This window comes from Macaca mulatta, chromosome 5 (assembly GCF_049350105.2).
Source record: "Macaca mulatta isolate MMU2019108-1 chromosome 5, T2T-MMU8v2.0, whole genome shotgun sequence".
NCBI lineage: Eukaryota > Metazoa > Chordata > Mammalia > Primates > Cercopithecidae > Macaca > Macaca mulatta.
In genome coordinates this window covers 77592289-77612833 of record NC_133410.1, presented here as the reverse complement: position 1 = coordinate 77612833, position 20545 = coordinate 77592289, and the positions used below count along the sequence as shown (strand labels likewise).

Sequence of the window (20545 nt, the reverse complement as noted above, 5' to 3'; positions counted from 1 at the left end):
GGGCTCATGCCTGTAATGCCAGCACTTTGGGAGGCCGAAGCAGGAGGATCAACTGGGTAACATGGGGATATCTTGTCTCTACACAAAAATTTTAAAAATTAGGCATGCTGGTATGTGTCTATGGGCCCAGCTACTCAGGAGGCTGAGGCGGGAGGTTTGCCTGAGCCCAGGAGGTCGAGGCTGCAGTGAACCATGACTGCACCACTGCATTGTAGCCTTGGCAACAAAATGAGACCCTGTCTCAAAAAAATAAACTTTAAGACCAGCAGCACTTTTAGCTTTTGAGATATCTTTGATCATTCCTTATTTTCTAAATAGTAAATAATTAGGAGCAATCTCTGCTTTTCACCTCACTTGTTCTTAGAAAGTACACCGTATACCAGGATATACACTGCATTTTTCTCAAGTTTTATGCTTAGAAAATATAGTCCTTATTAGGGAGTTAATGTCCAATTACGGTTTTGAATAGTAGTACATTATTAAAGAAAATTTATAACTAAAACTCAGTAGGCAATTTAAAAAGAAAAATTAGATCCATGTCAAAGCTAAAGACCATTGTAGTCTTACTGATGAGGAAGCTAAGCCACAAAGCCATTAATACATCATCCTATACTTCTGCTCATAGACCTAAAGGGCATAGGAAGAAAATGACCACAACAGTATGTTGTTTTTTCATCCAGCTTCTATGGGGTGGTAAACTTTTTGCTATAAATTGAATTCTCCAAACCCTTTTCTTCCAGTTGCTTAGCTGATTTTTAATACCCTTTATTTTCCAAAAACAGCAGAAATTCCTTTTTTTAATGTAGATTTTACATTAACAATGTAAAAGGATGTGATCAAAAATAATATCTTTTGTGTATTTTTATTTTAGGAAAATCCTGAATTTGATTTACACTTCGAAAAAATATATAAATGGGTTGCCAGCAGCACTGCTGAAAAGAATGCATTTATTTCATGCATTTGGAAATTGAATCAGCGATATCTCCGGAAGAAAATTGATTTTGTCAATGTTAGCTCACAGCTTTTGGAAGGTAAAGTTAAATAAAAATGTATATGTAAAAATCAATTATATCTTTAAGTGAATATATAATTTGACATCATTCAAGTTAATTAAAATACTGAATTATCTTATTGTAAAAGAACTTTAAAATAATTTCTCTTATTGCAGAAATTATGCTTTATTGTAGAATATTAATACATTATGATAAATAAATAAAAACCACTTATTCTTCAGTGATAACTACTATTAGCACTTTGTTAGATATTCATCTAGTCTTTTTCCTGTGCATAAACACCTTTTTAAGATAAAGAAATTTACATTACATTTTTTAACGTACTTTTCCACGTATGCATCATGAACATTTTTCATGTTACTGAATACTTACCCCAACATTATTTTCAGTGGCACCACAGTATCTTATTATATGGATATACCATGTTATTTAACTAATCATTTATTTTTAATTTTCCAATCGTTGCTTCTTTTAAACAGCTCTGGGACAAATATCCTTGTAGCAGTAATTTCTGTACAGAGGGTAGATGTAGTGGTTAAGAACATAGCTCTGGAGTCAGACTTCTTGGGTTCAAATCCTGGCTTTGCCATTAACTAGCTGTATGACTTTGCATTGATACTTACTCTCTATGTTTCGGTTTCCCTTATCTCAGAACTAGAGATAATAATAGTATCTACCTCATAGGCTTGTTATGAGGATTAAATTACTTAATATATGAACATAGTAAGAACAGTGCCAGGTACATAGTAAGTGCTCAGTAAATATTAGCTATTATTATGTTACCAGTATAAAATCCTTAGACATGAAGTTTATTAGAATATTTTTGATCAGTATATCTTCAGGAATGTTACTGTGCATCGTTTTGTGTTATAAGACAAAAACTCTGCCGTTAATTAGTGAAAATATACAATGAGATTTTCTCTACTTTTAAAATTTCTTTCCTAAAGATATAAACATTGTAAGATAGCACTTAGTAATTAGTGAGTCTGCTGCTGATTTTAGGCTTAATGCTTGGCACTGGCAGAGACAAGTCACATCTGTCAGGCACCAGTAGTGCTGGTCTTATGTAGGAATCCCCAGGGTTGCCATCTCACCTGCACTAGTCCCCAACATCTTGGTAATTGAGTGTGTTGAGGGAATGACCTTCAAGAAATTTATGGTAACTTTTCATGCCTTGAATTGTGGTTTAATTTGCTTTGAATGGCTTTTATTTTTTTTTTTACCATTTCAGGGTTGAACATTCTGATGAGTCAGTGATTCAGTGATTCACAAGCTTGCTGTTCTATCTTCAAATATTATGCATTTCCAGATGTTATTTATTGTGTAAGATGATTTGAAACCAGTATATTTTAGGACAATCATATAGAAAAATACATAACCTACCTGGATCTGTCTCATTAAGAAATATTACCAAAATCAGTGAGAAGAGTAGTACTGTTTTTGAAAATGAAGTGTCTAACATAAAAAAAAAAAAGGTATTTAATTTTTTAGGCCCTAAAACAAGAGTATAGACATGTTCGTGTTTGCAAACATTAACCATAATTGAGATTGATTTTAAGAATACTGAGAAGATCCTTAAGGATCTCATTTTGAAAATCACTTGCTATCCATCAATAACTCTTGCTTTGGTTTAGTGGAGTTCAGGGAATAGCTTTATTAATGTCTACAAACTTGTTTTATGAGCCTTGAAATCACAGCCTTTAATTCCCATTAAAAAAAAAATGTCTCTACGTTTTGGGTAATGTTAGAAAAGAAATAAAAAATTATTACCACCCCCATTTAAGAGCTCAATAGTTAAGTAAGACTGTTTTGATTATAAATGCTAGCAGTGGCAACTTGGTAGTTTTTATTGTTGACAATTGAATATGTAAGTTAAATAATGGGGCTCCTCAGCAGAATAAGGTTTGTAAAAGAGGACTTTTCAGCAGTTGAAGTAGAGTGAAGCTTTTATTTGGCGGCCTTTTTCATTCTTTTACTTGCAACCAGCTTTAAAAAAAAAAAATCTTTGACTTGAATCCTTAAATGCCAGCTTGAACTGTTATTTTGTGTGATTTTTTTACTTGCCTCAATCTTGTCCTTTCTTACCGTGTTTTGTGACTAATCCTTTGTGAGGGAGTGTCTGGGTGAAGCTTTCAGGCCTTGAGTAATATAACTAGACTAAATGCATGAGTCACAACTGACCTAAATATAATCCCCAGGAAATGATTAGTTTCCCAGGTTTCTCCTCTAAGGATTAGTTAGTACTGTTTCTTAAAAGACTAAGAGAAAATAGAAAGATAAATATATTTGTAGTCACTATCAGAAAGTGAGTAAGAAGAGTGAACACTGCAAATTTAACTTCTTATGAATCTTTCCACTTTGTAGTTGATTTGGCTGTCTTTTGAACTTTAATTTAACATGAAGTTCAAATGAGATATGGGTAGTATTTTAAAATTTAAGCCTGTTTACTTTTCTACCCAGCTAATATTCTTTGCTTACTTTCCTCTGCTTTTTTCATACCTTTTTACTCTCCAGAACTGCCTAAAGTTACAGAAGGTGCGTAACACCTTTTCTTCTTCTATTCCATATGTTTTTATTAGTTGCCATTGTTGTATACCGTTGGTTGTATATTTTATGAAATTATGTACTGGGACAAATTTATTTTAAAAATCTACATAGTAATAAAATTAATGATAGTGTTTATTATTGGTTTTCAAAGGACATATCATTAGAAAATACTTCTGAAGCAGTTAATTATAATCATGTAAAGTATTTGTTTAAGTCTACTTGTTTAAGGACCTGTACAGAATGATTTGGGCAGTCCCTGCCCCCTAGTGGCTAATAAGCGGTCACACGTGACAGTGGAACTTTTTCCGCAGTGAACTAAATGGACTCATTGAAAGTACAAGGAGTTCGGTAATATCTCTCTAAGAAACTTATATACTGAAATCTGTAATTGCCTGTACCAAAAGTTTTAGTCTTCTTTTTTTTATGGGATGTTATCTAAATCTGCCTAATTTATTACCATTCTTAAGAGTAAATCTTGTGTTACTTCAAATTAGCTGGTTTTTGTTCTGGGACAAATTAACGTATTTCAGGTTATGCTGAATGTAAATATTCATTTTCCTATAAAATAATGAATACTAAAAGCATCCAGAGTTTGTAATTTAAATCATGCCCCATTAAGTCTATGAAATTGCCAACTTTATTTAGAGTGGTAAAATAACATCTTAGGAGTTAAAAATTATTTCTTTCATTTTACCTCTCTTAACCTCAAGCTTTATATACAGGGTTCACATGCTAGTGTATTTCCTCCAAAAAAAAAATGAACTGAAACATCTAGAAAGCATTTCAAATTTGACCTCTTGGTCTTTTGTTATAAAGCTTGAAGCCTGTTTAACTTTTTATAATTTCAAACAGCCATGTTGTTGTTGCTCTTACATTAGAGTTATTGAGAAAGCTTCTGTAACTTATCTTTAGAAATGTTATCAATGCCTGTGAAATTTTTTTAAACAAAGAAATGGAAAATTCAGTTAATATTCTAGTGACCAAAATAAATTATGGATTATAGATGCATTTTTCATTTTAATTAAAAATTATTTGGCAAAAATATACATACCGAAGATGAAAGTAACAAAAGTAACAAAAGAAAAATTTCACCTGGGAATAAAAGGAAAGAAAATTGTTTTTGTGTGTACTGAATTCATAGTCATTGTTTTGTTAGAGCAACAGCCACATCAGGTACGAAAAAATGTTTAGGTTTGTTTCCACCGGTTTTTGTGTTTTGTTTTTACATTTTAGCTTAATTGTATTTTGGGAAATTGTGGTGAAAGCCTGTTGTAACACTTGTAAGTTAGTGCATTACACTGCATGCTTTTTATTTATTTTTTAAGACTTTATTTCATTAACATATGAAATTTATAAAAATAAAGTTTGATTTTTTCATATGGTTTGAATCATTCTTTCCTCTTTTTCAGCTGCTAAATGTGACCTGTGTTTATAACTATACCTAGCTATATGTATTATGTTACAGTCTTTTCTACTTTTTTGACTATTTTACTTTGAATTTTTACGCTCTTTAAGAATCTGTTCCAAGTGGAGAAAATCAGAGTGTGACAGGAGGTGATGAAGAAGTAGTAGATGAATACCAAGAGTTAAATGCAAGAGAAGAACAGGATATTGAAATAATGATGGAAGGCTGTGAATATGCAATCTCGAATGCAGAAGCCTTTGCAGAAAAATTGTCCAGAGAGCTGCAGGTGCTAGATGGGGTAAGACTTTCTTGAAATCTATGAATAAGTGATGTATAGTGGATTGAGAAGGCTAATGATGTTCATACTGTGCTACCTCAGCATTTAAGCCTTTATAGTGTGTTATTGCCATCTTTATCTATAAGCACGTTACCAGCTACCATCAGTCTTTTACTGTTCTTGTTCAAAAGATGAACTATTCCTATTAAGCCAATGAAGACAGTTGGTTGAGATGCTGGATTTGGAGAGGTTCTTGATATGAGGTGATGAAGTAAAACGTAGGCCAGAGAACATCTTGGAAGTTGATTCACTCAGCCTCTGAAACATGTCGGAATAGTTCAGTGCCAAAGAATAGCATTTGTGTGTGTGTGTGTGTGTGGTTTGAAAAAAATAGGGATGAAGTATGAAAAGAGAAATGTGGCTAAAATATGTGAAACATTTACCAAAGAAGAGTGGAGGGAGTGTGGTGAAAACAGGAGAGCCAGAGAAAGAGATCTGTGACTTCTCTGCTAAAATGTTTTAGAATAGAGCTTTTTGTTTTGTATGCAGTTTTTGAGTGTAATTCAAATGCACAGCACCTGCTAGGTGCAGTGATTCACAGCTGTAATCTCAACACTTTGGGAGTCTGAGGTGAGCAGATCACCTGAGGTCAGGAATTCGAGACGAGCCTGGCCAACATGGCAAAACCCCATCTCTACTTAAAAAAAAAAAAAAAAATTAGCCAGACATGGTGGCATGTTGCTGTGGTCCCAGCTACTCGGGAGGCTGAGGCACAAGAATCGCTTGAACCTGGAAGACCGAGGTTGCCGTGAACTGAGATCGTGCCACTGCACTCCAGCCTGGGTGACAGAGTGACACTGTCTCAAAACAAAACAAAACAGAACAAAACAAAAAAATCAAATGCGCAGCATCTCTTATGCTAGAATAGTCTAAAATCATTTGGGTTTGTTCTGGTTTTAAGAAAAGGTAAGCATTTAAGAAATCCCTCAGAGGATAAGGAACATTTTAAAGACTTAAATTTTAGTGTTATATACATGAAAGGTACAGAAGTTATGGGGTCTGACTCAGGCCCAGAGAGATTATATAAATAGTCCAAGCTTACAAGTTTACAGAGCTCACTGAAAGCAAAGCCTAGAAATGATTTTAAGATGTTAAGAAAGAAATTATCCTGGGCAGATTCAAACGCCAGCTCTGTTACTTAAGAGATGTCAGTGTGTCAGTGGCTTCTGAGCCCTGCTGACTCTTAAAGTTGTATTGCACTTATATTTTATTTACTGTGAATAGTGTATAAATAACGTGTGAAACCACAGCATCAGCTGTACAATGATATTCTTTAAATTTCTGGTCCAGGTTTTTCATCATACCATGTTACTTGCCTTTTTAATATGGCTTAGTGATTTATATTTTTTGTTCTAATTAATATTGTATATATGTTCCAAGTCAGCATATTGCTTTGCAGTTTAATTTTGGATTTGGCAGTTTCCTTATTTCAGGGAATTCAGAATCAGTAGTTAGAATCATTTAGAAAATAGTGATGAGGGGATGATGGTTTGTTACTGCTTTGCCTGGGGAAGAAGAAAAACAGAGTTGCAAATGAAAGAGAAAAGAAAAAAGATGATAGAAGGAGCTATCTATCAGCCATATGCTCTTCTACGTCCTGTTACTAGTTCCCTTCATACTACAGTTATAAATTAGTTTCATGTGTCCTTCGGAGTCTGGTATACCACCGCTGCTTTCTCAACTAAGATATCACATAGGTGATTATGCTCTTATTTAGTGTTTCACATAGATGTTAAGAAAATTTCTAGCTGGTAGAATTGGAGGAAATGTTAGAGATAACATGGCCTAATGCCTCCTAAATGTATAGAAATGAGAATGTGCCATTACTGATGATACATTCTGGCACTGTACTTGTGCATTCTGGAACCTTACTTGTGCAGTCTGTGGAAGTATAAAATCCTAAGGCATGTGTATCAATTTAACATTGATAGGCCGGGCACGGTGGCTCAAGCCTGTAATCCCAGCACTTTGGGAGGCCGAGACGGGCGGATCACGAGGTCAGGAGATCGAGACCATCCTGGCTGACACGGTGAAACCCCGTCTCTACTTTAAAAATACAAAAAACTAGCCGGGCGTGGTGGCGGGCGCCTGTAGTCCCAGCTGCTCGGGAGGCTGAGGCAGGAGAATGGCGTGAACCCGGGAGGCGGAGCTTGCAGTGAGCTGAGATCCGGCCACTGCACTCCAGCCTGGGCGGCAGAGCGAGGCTCCGTCTCAAAAAAAAAAACATTGATAAAGAGGCAAGTGTACCTGCATGAAATACTGTGTAAAACATGGAAGACCATAAAGTGATAAACTAAAGTAGATGTGTAGGTATATATCAATTTTTGTTACTCTACTTTAAAGGAAATTTAGCAACATTTCACCTTTAATCTTTTACACACTTAAGTAACATGAAATGTTGTGTTTTTTGTTTGCTTGTTTTGGTCTTTAACTTTGTAGGCTAACATCCAGTCAATCATGGCATCTGAAAAACAAGTCAACATCTTGATGAAATTGCTAGATGAGGCTCTAAAGGAGGTAGATCAGATTGAATTGAAGCTGAGCAGTTATGAAGAAATGCTCCAAAGTGTAAAAGAACAAATGGATCAGATCTCTGAAAGCAACCACCTAATTCATCTTAGTAACACTAATAATGTAAAACTCCTATCTGAGATAGAGTTCCTTGTGGTAAGTATGATCATAAATTACCACCACCAACAACAAAAAAAACTAGTGATGATATATAAAACCCATTTGTAAACATTTTCTAATTTCCTTATGAGAACAGGATTTAAATTAATTCCAAAGACCTAATGATAGGATTGAGTAGCATCTTGCCTGTAAATTTCCCAGAATTATACATGCAAATGGTATGTTTGCATATATTCTAGAACCACATGGACTTGGCCAAAGGTCATATAAAGGCCCTTCAGGAAGGAGATCTTGCTTCTTCCAGAGGCATTGAGGCCTGCACCAATGCTGCTGATGCCCTTCTGCAGTGCATGAATGTAGCTCTTCGACCAGGTATGTTCATTAGAAATGACAAAAATGTGACCAAGAATCTGAGACTAAGCCTGTAACTTGTTATAAAGATTTTGACAAGAAATACGTGAGACAAGTGGTTTAGGGTTACATTATTAGCTATTCAAGTTTCACTGATTTCCCGCTTATTTCTATTGATACTATGAACTTTTTTACTTCAGTTCCTCCTTCTAGTTGACCTCAATGACTATAGTCAACACCAGGATCTTTATTTAGTACTATCCGCAGAACCCAGCAGAAAGTAGGTGCTTTGGTTAGACCAGAGAGCGTAAGGTTTTTCTAGGCAGGGATTTCAAAACTTGAGTGTCCATCAGAATCCCTAGAGGTCTTGTTAAAAACATAGATTGCCTGGCTCCAGCCCCAGATTCAGCAGATCTGGGCTGAGGCTTTAGAATCCACATTTCTAACAATTCCCAGGCGATGGTGAGGCAAGACCACACTTTGAGAACCACTGTGCAGTCCCATTTTTCTCCTGCTTAACTTTTATCAGGTAAATGAATACACCCATACAACTTAGGGGTTATTCAAAACTTTAGATATGTTTAATGTTCCATTAAACATCAAGGAAATCTTTTTACCCGTTAAACTGGTCACAAAATGTCATTCTGTATCAGGCCATGACATGCTTCTGGCAGTCAAACAGCAACAGCAGCGATTCAGTGATTTGCGAGAGCTTTTTGCCCGGAGACTGGCGAGTCACCTCAACAATGTTTTTGTTCAACAGGTAATTTTATTTTATTATTAAGACGAGCATGTTCCTATAGCTTATTTATGTATTATCTTAACCTTACATTTCCACAAAAAGGTTAATAATGTTTAATTGGGGTTGCAATCAATTCCTTCACATATTTGATTTTAATATTTTGAAATAGGTGCCTCTTTGCTCATAGATGTATTTTGGGCCTCAGCTGCCTCTTTCAGTAGACAGTCTAGTTCCCTTCAGCTGATGCTCTCTGATTCTAGAAATCAAATAACTGTGCATATTAATTGCATATACTACTTAGATATTTTTACTTATAAAAGTAAGTCCAAACTTGTTAGATGTTTACTATTGGACTTGTTTTATTTTTCAATATTTTGAGGTGAGACTTAGGACTTGATTCAGTGTCTTAAATGTTTTGTAAGTTCTATGTACTTAGAACATAGTATGCTTGTTAAGAAAATGACTATGGCTCAACCATAAATTTCAGTTGATCTAATCTTCATATAAATGCTTTGCCTATATTTTTATATGGAGAAGGATGTTATAATTAAGAGTGTGGTAATAATATTGTTATTAAAAATATTAAGAGTACCTTTGGGAGATTTGAATAAAAGCCATTTTAATATCTAATGTAATAAATTAGGTTTCTTATTTTTTCATCTCTTTTAAAAGTCCCTTTTATTTTATTAGAGTTACTGAATGAAAAAAAAATTGGGGGGATATCTTGTTCATCAAGAAATACTGCCTGAAAACAGTGGATTTTTACTTTATTTTCACTTTGCAATATTCTAAAACAATTGTATTTACTATATTTTATTTCCAATTAGTTTACTCAGGCCCTCCTTCAACTCTATAACAGGTCCTACTTTCTTTCGGTTCCTGTGAGTACATCAAATTTGGCTCAAGCTTCTCTGATTCTGTTTTGTTTTTTTTTTTTCTATAGAGTTTGCTAAACTTAACAGCAGCAGAATCTTTACAGATTATAACTTACTGATTTAAGCTACTTGTTAACCACATTCGTAGCCGGTTTTTAATGTCCCATAGTAGAGACTATTTGGGCCAAAAAGGCATTTAATCTCATTCTGCTTGCTTTTCTTTCTGTCATTTTTTCAACTCACTTCATTTATTTAGTAATAAATAGTAGTAGTATTCTTCATTTAGTAATAATAGTAATATTACTCCTTCATTTATTTAGTATTGCCAGGTGGTTGAGGTACATACCAGACATTGACTTGGGATAAATGAGAGACCAGTCCTGTCCTCAGGTAGTTCACAGTCTAGGGAAGGGAGACAAACAAATAATATACTCAAGAGGGATAAATGTTACGGTGGTGAGACTGTGGGAGCATAAAGGAAGACCACCTAACTAAAAGCACAGTAAGGGGAAATCAGAGAAATTCCCTTAACATTCCACTTGACCTGAAAAGTGTCAAGAAAAAAGTAAGCTTAGATGTCACATAGGAACTACTAATTCGTGTTTTTCTTAGGTAATTACTACAATAACATCTATTCCTATACAGTTCCTTAGTTTGTAAAAATGACACTGTTGACAATTATGTTATCCACATTTGTAGATAGTATTGAAAATATCAGCCAATAAACAATAGTCTTTTCTGTACCCTTAACTGTTTGTTGTAACCTGCAGTTATTTATGATTTTGCTTCTTGCCTTGTAAACTAATGGCTTCGTTTAAAATGAATGCTTCCCGTTTCTGAAAAGCTAATATGTGTTATTACATGTGAATGATGCATGTTAAATACCAGAATGCTGTGACAACCTAGGATGTGCCAAAAAAGGTGGAAGAAGATATCCCACGCATAAGAAAGAGATTTTCTTAGTGTTGCATTCAGTGCATCAGGTCACCTAGCAAAATTGTTGAGAAACATGGGTATGTCTATTCCTGGTAGGGGCACAAGCTGGGAAAGTTGATTAAAATAATATGGTGCACCTCTTTGGCAATCACAAAATTTTCATTGTATGCTTATTATGTACTCACTGTCTACCATATGTGAGAATAAGAAATAGTTCGTACCCTCAAGATGCTTGTAAGAAGAAGTTAAAACTAATGTACTTACTCTTTGTAAGGAGTTAAGACTAATATACATTAGCAATGTGTGTAATATATTGCTAATTGTAGAACTGTGGACTATAAGTGCTAAAAAGGTTTAATCAAAAGTGAGTTTATTGAGAATTTAAGGAGTCAGATATGGAAGGAATCGCAGATAAGGTAGGACTTGAACTGAGTCCATGCAATACAGTTTATAGCAAATGTATAGTTACAATATTTACAAATATTATACTGAAGAATCCAGTGAAAAAATCTGTTCACAATATAACAGTAATTTCAAAGCACTGATTCTCAGTCTTTTTAAAATTCACAAATTAGTAAAACTAAAAGAAATAAAATTTGGAGACTGACCAAATCACCAATTTTTTTATTTTTACCAAATAAAGACCTTGAAAAGGAAATACTATTATCCACTTTCATTATCTTTTCGTTTTAAAATGACATTTTGGCACTAAAAGAATAAGAATTTCCTTTCAGATTTTAAAAATTAATACGTTTACCTTTATGAAGGACTCACTTATTTCATTGTACTTTTTCTTATTGCTATAGGCCAGGAAAAACATCTTGCATTTGGGAATCACTGATTCAGAGCATGCTATCTGTGATGCAGCTTTCCTATTAATACTTCTGTGTTATCTATACTTTAGTGAAACTTGAAGTGTATTTTAATATAAAACTCACTGTAATATAGTATGAGAGTAATGTTACATAAAGATTAGTTAGCTTCTTTTAGATCTTTCAGATCTTACACACTCAACTTCCATTGAAATTATAGGCTCTTGCCCATAATTTTTACATTTACTGGGAATTTGTGTATCTAGAAAGATCAGGTATGAAAATTTGGCCAGTTACACTAATTAGGATTATGATATTGAAAACAGACAGTCAAATTAAGGTTAATGAAATTCAGGAAATATTTGCGTAAAGAATATGTCATTTAAAAAATGGTTTTGGTTGTTTCTTGAAAGATTTATTTTGATAACTACTCTCTTTGCCTTTTGTTTCCCCCTTTGGTTCTACAGAGACCTCATGATTTTATCTACTTTTGCCTTTAGCAACATGATGAGACTGATTATGCACGTAAATTAGAGAAAATGAAAATGAACTGAAATGCACTGAACTAAAAGTACAACCAGGAAAAAACCAAAGTTGTGGAACTTTTTACCATATGCTTAAGTTTAGAAATTTTTCTTTCAACATACATATACAGAAACAAGCTATAATAAAATAAAACTTGTATTGTAGACCACCAATATTCAATTTCTTTTACAAAATTGTTTCCTTAAGCATATGTCACATTTTTGTAAACATGGATTGATGATCTCTGGTTAAAAGCTTAGAAAGAATTGTGATTAAGATTCATTTTTGTGAGGTTTGTTCAAACTTTGCTCAGATTTTTAAGAAAACAAGAATAAGTATGTCATAACGGAAAGAAAGAATTCCAAATCTTGAAAATTTATTGAAACTTTGACCCCAATGTATCATTTCTTTTAAAAAGTCACTATAGCAAAGTGCTTAAGAGTGCAGACACTAGAGCCAAACTTCCTGGGTTCCAAATCCTGACTCTCCTACCTCCTCGCTGGGTTACCTTGAACAAGTTAATTGACATTTGTGCCTGAGTAAACAGCAGTAGAAGAACATAGACAATAATTTTGAGTCTTGAATCATTGAGAAAAAATAATGAGGAAGATTGTTTTGGATAATGATACATTGTTACTAATAAAAACTATTTGCTAAACATTTGTATGATACAAGTCTGTCAAATATTCTTCCCTTTAATCAGCGTGACCAATTAAGGCACACGCTTTAGACCAGGCGCAGGGGCTCACACCTGGAATTCAGCACTTCGGGAGGCTGAGGTGGGCGGATAACTTGAGCTCAAGAGTTTGAGGGCAACCTGGGCAACACAGTGAGACCCCATCTCTATTAATAAAAATAAAAATAAATTTTTAAAAAATAAAACAATTTGGAGACATTTGTAGACCTAAAACTATAATATCTATATCCGCCTAGTATCTAATACATGTGATGCTGTAGAATCCTGATTATCCTTCTGACATGTTGGTTAAAAAACATTTCTGTAATAGAATGTTTATATTGACCTTCGGCAACATAGAAATAGATAATAGTCCAATGATAATACCTGTGTATTTTACTTAATATTATTAATTTTGTTCATCTTTATTGTTAGCCTTTGCAGAAAAGATGTGGTGGCCCAGGCATTCTAAATACATAGAATTGTTTCATTCTTCAACACTTTAGCTCTTAGTCCTCCTTGATTCTTTTGAAAGATGTGATTGTTTTATATTCAGGTAGCCACCCATAAAAAACATTCACATAGGTTCACGCTTTGTTATCCAGAATTCTTGGGGTCAGGTGGGTTTTTAGAATTTTTCAGATTTTAGAAAAGCAATACAGTATATATACTGTATATTATATAATCACTCTAAGCACATGTTTTTGCAACAAAAAATATGAATAGTCACTCTAAACACTATAAATAGGCCCATGTCAGTTCAGGTCACGTTTTACCATGAAAATTGTTCTGGTGCCAAGCTTAGTCTGAGCTTTCAGAGCTTTTTGGATGTCAGAATTACAGAAAGGGATTATGGACCTATTAATACACCTCGTGTATAACATCTGTGGTAGCTGTGAACTTCTGTTGCCCCGTGTTTTAGTTCTTGTTATTTTGAACTGGTCAGTCTCGTTTTGTGATATTTTTCTGCCATCTCTAGTTCAGTTTCCCAAGTTAACCTAAGTAGATATCAGTAAGATGAATCTGAGAAGTATATTGGTTGTTTTCTACCATTTTATATGTAATTTCTGTATAATGGGTCCTTCCTTTTTTCTTTTTAATTTCCATTTTAAATTGGGGATGTATTCTCACATGAAGAAAATTTTCCAACAGACTGATTTGAAAATGTTTATGAAGAAGGAACATGGATAGTGATGTGGGTTTTTGTACTTGGCATGTCTTACACTTCCATCTTTCTTTCTCAGTTACCAGGGAACTGCTCATTCCTCTAGGCCAGAAATGATTCTTTCTGAATACTCTGTATTTAAAAGAAAATTTTTAAAAATTCATAACCACTAGGTTATTTTGTGTATATAGTAAAGTATATAAATTAGGCGAAAGAAATTCCTTTCAACTTAAAAGAATTTAAATTCTTTAAATTCAGGATGCTTATTAAGCTAATGTATACCAGTGAGTATAATACACATTCATAATTTGCTTTAGGTAACCTTATCAGGAAATGAGTTAACTAGTTCCAAAACTCCAGCAGTCTGTGTAATTTTAATAAAATTTTCACAAAATGCTGACAAATAACTTCTGACTATTTAGGCAAATTAGGTTGAGTGAAAATTACATCAAATAAATCTGTCTTGTTTTGCCTTTTGCTTGTTGTAGGGAAATTGTATTTTCAATTTGAATCTGCTCCAAGACAGAAGTAAGACTCAGATGACCAAGGTTCCAATTCCAAGCTCTAAGACTTTATAGTCTACGTTTTTTTATCTGTTGTTTTAAATATTATAAACTCTAATGGGAATACCATAAGTATAGACTGTTTTGAATGATTTTTCTATTTGTGTTTCTTAATTCAAGCTATATCAAGAAGGTCATTTGCTTGGTAAATTGTGAAATATGGTATGAGAGAGAGAAGCTTCATTAAAACGTTCCATCTTCATTCCTTTAGAAGATGGAATGAGTAGTTGATTTATCAGAGTGCCATTCTTGCGTGTTTGTGATTATCTTGTGGTAATGTTCATTTGATAGACACAGGATATAAAAGTTGTCTAAGTATTTGGTTTTTATTTTTCTGTATTCTTAATTATTTTTATTTTTCTATGTCTTATTGGTTTGGCTTGGCCACATTTTGGTCATTGTTTAGACTTTTTATTGTAACAATATGTCTTTGTACTGTCGATTATATTTATTTACTTATTTACTCACTTTAGGGTCATGATCAGAGTTCGACTCTTGCTCAACACTCTGTTGAACTGACTTTACCCAACCATCATCCATTTCATAGAGATTTGCTCCGATATGCCAAGCTGATGGAGTGGCTAAAGAGTACAGATTATGGAAAATATGAAGGACTAACAAAGGTATGGATTTGCCATCATTTACTCACTGAGAATAGAGCATTATCTTTTAGAATCAAGAGGTCATATGTTCAGTTCCCCAAATTTAAAATACTGCAGTACGTTCTTAGCAGAGCAGAAAATTAGTCAGTGCTGTCTACCAGTGATAACATTCATTTTATTTACTTGGATAAAGGAGAGCTAAATTTTAAACTTCAGTATGGAAAAATATTAAGCCATACTGTAGCCTGAAGCATCAGTCGATTTAGTTAAATGTTATGCTTATTTCCTGAGTTTCTTTATGTACAGTATAGAAACAAGGAAGTATGAGGATTATAAGTGAGATATTTGCCCTCTGTGGATTTATAATCTGTTCTGTTAAGGAAATACAAAGTGTCTCTTTATTAAGCAAGCATTCCACTATTCCAGGCACCTGGGGCCTACCTAATAAGCATCTACCCTAATGAGCTTTAAATCTGACTGGGAAGAATCATGCATAAAACAATCAGCAAAAAATTAAACACTAAACTGGAAATGAATTTTCAGTGTGTGGCAGTATAGACAAGGAAAATCCCTGTCTTGAGGCCGTGGGGGAAACTTCATGGACGATATTGAACTTCAGTTGAGTGTAAATAATGAGTGCAATTAAATAAACCAGAAATAAGAGGAAGGGCATTCCAGGGATGGGGAGAGAGATGTGCAGACAAAGGTGGGAAAAATATACGCTTGTCCTAGGACAATGAGGTTAAGTGTGACCGAAGCAGAAATTTCCTATTCTAGGGCAGTGAGAAATTACGTTGAAAAAGATGACCTATAGGGACCTCCAGCATTCCTCAAGCATGGGAAAAGATTAGATGAAGGAAATTTAATTAAGAACCTAAAGTAATAATTCAGATGAAATCAAGTGTTGAGCCAGGAAGATAGTGTTGGGAATAGAGAATATAAACCAAAAGAGAGACTCCAACAACAGAAGGAACAGACTGATGCCGAACTTGCTGGGTTTGGAGTTTAGAACAATACTACTGACTAAAATTCTGCACTTGGGGAAGAGCAAAGTCATTTATTCATATATTCGATCGGTAAATGAATTGAGCACCTATTACGTGCTAACACTTGTAAGCACTGAGAGAGACAGCATTGAAGGAAACAGGCAAATACTTGCCTTCTCAGAGTACGTATTCTAGAGGAGACAGACAGACAAAAATGTTAATTATATAGTATGTTAAAAGGTACTGCTGAGTGCTCCAGAGAAAATAAAGCAGGGAATGCCAGGACTGGGAGAAGGGTATGGGATAAGGATTTCCAGAGGAGAGTTTTCCAGGCACAGTGCAAGTGCCCTAAGGCAGAGCATTCCTGGTGTGCTTGCAGAGCAGGGAGGCCAGTGTGGTAGGAGCACTGTGAGCCAGGAACAAACCCTGGTGGGGGCAGGGTGGATCTGGAAGGGGTTGTGGACCATGTAAGGATTTGTCTTCTACTGTGCGTGATATTGCACGGTAGGCAGGGGAGATGGTGGACTTTGAGCCATGGAATGACACGGCCTGACTTAGATTTAATAGCCATTGTAGCAGGAAGCCATAGGGACAGTACTTTTCTGGCATTTATGCTGTTGACCTTTAGTTTAGAAATTGGACATCATGTCCCTTTTTTAAAAAAACAGAGCTAAAGAATTTCCACCTATGTAGTCAACTACATAAATAGCTAATAGTATTCTAGATAGTCCTGGCTGAAGATCCATTTTATTAAAATTCTGAAATACTCTGAGAAACATCTAAAATCTTTTATCTGTAAATTTTTGTGAATTTGAAGTTTAAAAATAAGAAATCTAATGCATAAACTGTGTTAATAATTAATCATAATTATATGGACAATGTGGCCTTAAAAGATGTTCTAGAATTGGAAGGAATGATATGTTTTGTCTCTGTGGAATGAGAATATTGGAATTGCTAGTGTAAAAGCAACTTCTATCTGGTATCTTAGATTCATGCTTCAGAAGAAAGCAGAAGGGTTAAGTAGAGATTTATGAGAAGTGTGATAGTAAGAAGGAGGCAAATTATATATTCCTATCCATGCATTTGTGTTGACATATTTGACAGTAGGACATTTTTATGTATCAGTTTTCATGTATTTTCTCTTGAAGTGCCTTTGCTCATTTAAAGTAAAGTCTGGCTCTTGCACTTCTAAACAGAGATCATAAGCAAATCTCTTATTTATTTTACTAAGGATATAAACCTTAGTAAAATACATAATATCTTTAAATTTTAATTTTTAAAATGCTTTTCAAAAAAAAAGAGTCTCCTGAGGTGCTTATATACTTATTATCTGGCTGGCTATTTTAAGTGAGATTATTTTAGTTCCTCAGAATTAGTATATTAAGCATTATACATCTCCACTGTTGTGTTATATTTTGTTTTGTCTTGTTTTCATTCAACAGAATTCTGATTTGGAGCTATCTTAAGGAAAAAATTTACATTACTGGAATTCTTTGCCTTTTGAAGTTTTAGGAGGATTAATATTCTGAATAATTAAACATAAATTATATTTCCTTAAGAGTTTTGTGCCAACAAGTGCTTTGTCCCCTAGTGAATATTCAAATAAGTAATCAATAAGCTTTTTGCCTAATTGTGTTCCCAGTGAGTATTATTGCCCTATCTTTATATATAATGCAGTATTCATGAATGTAATTTAAAGTGAAGAAACAAGATTATAGCCAACCTAGTAATGATTTGTGGAATCATTCTCTGCTCAGAGTTTATTTTTGATTGACAGTATTAATGAGCTTTTTAAATGAAATTGACTTTTTCTCAGGAATGTTGTATCATCCTGTGATTTGAGCTTTTGACAGATTATGTATTTTTACCTCATCATCTAATTTGGTTGCTGAAGAGTTGTCAAAAACAGGAGTTTTACTTAAAAAGGAAGAAGGAAGGAAGGAATGAAAGAAAAAAGAAGGAAACAGACAAATCAGTGTTTCTTTAGTAAGAAATCAGAATTAAATTCAGAAAGCTATTTGCACTTGGTTAGGTTTACACAGCTCACTTTTTGGCAGGAACAGAAAAAACTTGTTCAAAATTCTTTGGGAATAAGAATCGTTAGCCACTGCCTCTAGCTGTACTGAGGCTGAATCTAAGCAAAGCCCCATTTTTTGGTATACAGAAAATAGATGTAGCTTGGACTGCCCAGATTTCCTCCTCCCGGGACTGCTACCCCTATCTGCAACTCTGGGTCATACATGTAGGGCAGTTAGTAGAGATGGTCCATCCATGCTTGGGTAGGAAAGGAGTTTTCCTCTGCTAATAGCCTCCTGAGATTGGCAGTCGTACTTGAAGATGACTCACATGTCTTCTCTCCCCTTCAGTTTTACATTTGTAGAATTTGTCTTATTATTGCAAACCCCAGTCTGAGACAGATCTCAGTCAATTTAGGAAGTTTATTTTGCCAAAGTTAAGGACGCGCGCCCGTGACACAGCCTCAGGAGGTCCTGACGACATGTGCCCAAGGTGGTCCGAGCACAGCTTGGTTTTATACATTTTAGGGAGACATGAGACATCGATCAGTATATGTAAGATGAACATTGGTTTGGTCTGGAAAGGCCAAACAACTCAAAGCAAAGGTGGGACGACAAAGTGCGGAGGGGGCTTCTAGGTCATAGGTAGATAAGCAACAAATGGTTACATTCCTTTGAGTTTCTGATTAGCCTCTCCAAAGGAGCCAATCAGATATGCATTTATCTCAGTGAGCAGAAGAATGACTTTGAATAGAAAGGGAGGCAGGTTTGCCCAAGCAGTTCCCAGTGTTATGCCCAGACTGTTTGTTCCCCAAAGAAGACCACCAGAGTCCAGAGTCAAAGCCAAGCGGCAAGGATCTTTACTACAAGTTCGAACTTGGTCCCTCCTTTACACAGTATACAAGAGGGCCCCGAACAATGCGAGCGTTTGCTTTTTATAGCCCGAAAGTTGCAGGGGAACAAAGAAATTCTTTTGACTCCTGCGCTTTCAGTAACCTTGAACGGCCGTCCCCTTATCGGAGACTTTCCAGGTGGTGTTTGTACTGGGCTCAGGGAGTTTGAGAGATATATGGTGGTGGGATGGGAGGATAGGATGTGTTTGTGCTAGGCTCAGGGAGTTTTGAGCCCGGGGCTGAGGAATGTGCCCAGCTCCTTTCACCAGCTTGACTTTTCCCTTTAGCTTAGTGATTTTGGGGCCCCAAGATTTATTTTCCTTTCACATTGTATAAAGAAAAGTAAACCATGGAGGTCTCTGAAAGACCCTACAGTGGGCCCAGGTTCCACTGCTTACTACTCAAAAGCCAAACACTAGAGGCAAGGGTTGCTGGGAGGAAAGGCAGATTTAATCAGACAGCTAGAGAAGCTGAGGCTAGTGAAAGGAAAAAAAAATCAGAGCCGGTAGAGAAGATGGCGAGCTAGCGTTCCAAAGTACCATCTTAAAATTTAAAACTTACTTTAGGATTTCGTTTTGTTTGTTGTGTTGTGTTTTGTTTTTGTTTTCGCTTTTGTTTTTTTAGACAGGGTCTCCCTCTGTCACCCAGGCTGGAATGCAGTGATGTCATCACAGCTCACTGCAGTCTCAACTTCCTAGGCTCAAGCAGTCCTCCTACCTCAGCCTCCTGAGTTGCTGGGACTACAGGCATGTGACCACTCCCGGCTAATTTTGTACTTTCTGTAGATACAGGGTTTCGCCATGTTGCCCAGGCTAACATCGTAGAGTTTTCGGGAGACACTGATATAGTAAAACCTTCCTGTGGTCTTTCCTATCAGTGAGTTCTGTTGAGTGCCAGGAAAAAAGGTATCTAAGTCATTTGAGTCCCACTGAAAAAGTAATACATCCCAATGAAATAGGAATTCTAATTTATATTTGCTTTTAAAGTTATACAAAGATCATGGGAAAGAATTGCCCAATTGACTAAATGTTCTTACAGAGATTATATGAAAAATGTGTATGGCCTACAAATTGAAAAAGGACAGGATCTATATTATGTTTGGTCCAAATGCTATTTTGTAAGGATACATCTATGAAATATTTTAAGACAATCAATGGTAAACTGTGAATCAATATACAAATATTTACACAAATGTACCTTTTGGAAGGTATACCTGATCTTTAAAGCAGGTAAACATGTTCTAAAAATGGACATATTAATTTGAAATAATACAGGAAGTTGAAGCTTAGATTTTATGATAAACTTAAAAGAATAGCTAGGTACAACTTTTCTGCTATGGCTTTATTTAAATTTAGTCAAATTCTATGTGTGGCATTTAACTTCATACTTGGAAAAATATGCAGTCTCCCACTGTTGAGGAACTCTTCTTGAGAGTATATTTTTATGTGATAATAAGTAGAAATGATGAAGA

General features: G+C 35.0%; 1 protein-coding gene across 8 annotated transcripts in view; it reads left to right on the top strand.

Moving 5' to 3' along the window:
- Positions 1–20545, top strand: part of EXOC1 (exocyst complex component 1) — a 53622-nt gene that overhangs the window by 9388 nt on the left and 23689 nt on the right. For 4 of the 8 annotated variants that reach the window (XM_078001494.1, XM_015138641.3, XM_078001495.1 and 1 more), the window contains exons 4-10: positions 872–1031; positions 5076–5263; positions 7742–7969; positions 8173–8305; positions 8938–9047; positions 9854–9907; positions 15052–15201. In XM_078001494.1, coding sequence (XP_077857620.1) covers positions 872–1031; positions 5076–5263; positions 7742–7969; positions 8173–8305; positions 8938–9047; positions 9854–9907; positions 15052–15201 — 1023 coding nt within the window. 8 annotated transcript variants of the gene reach the window in all.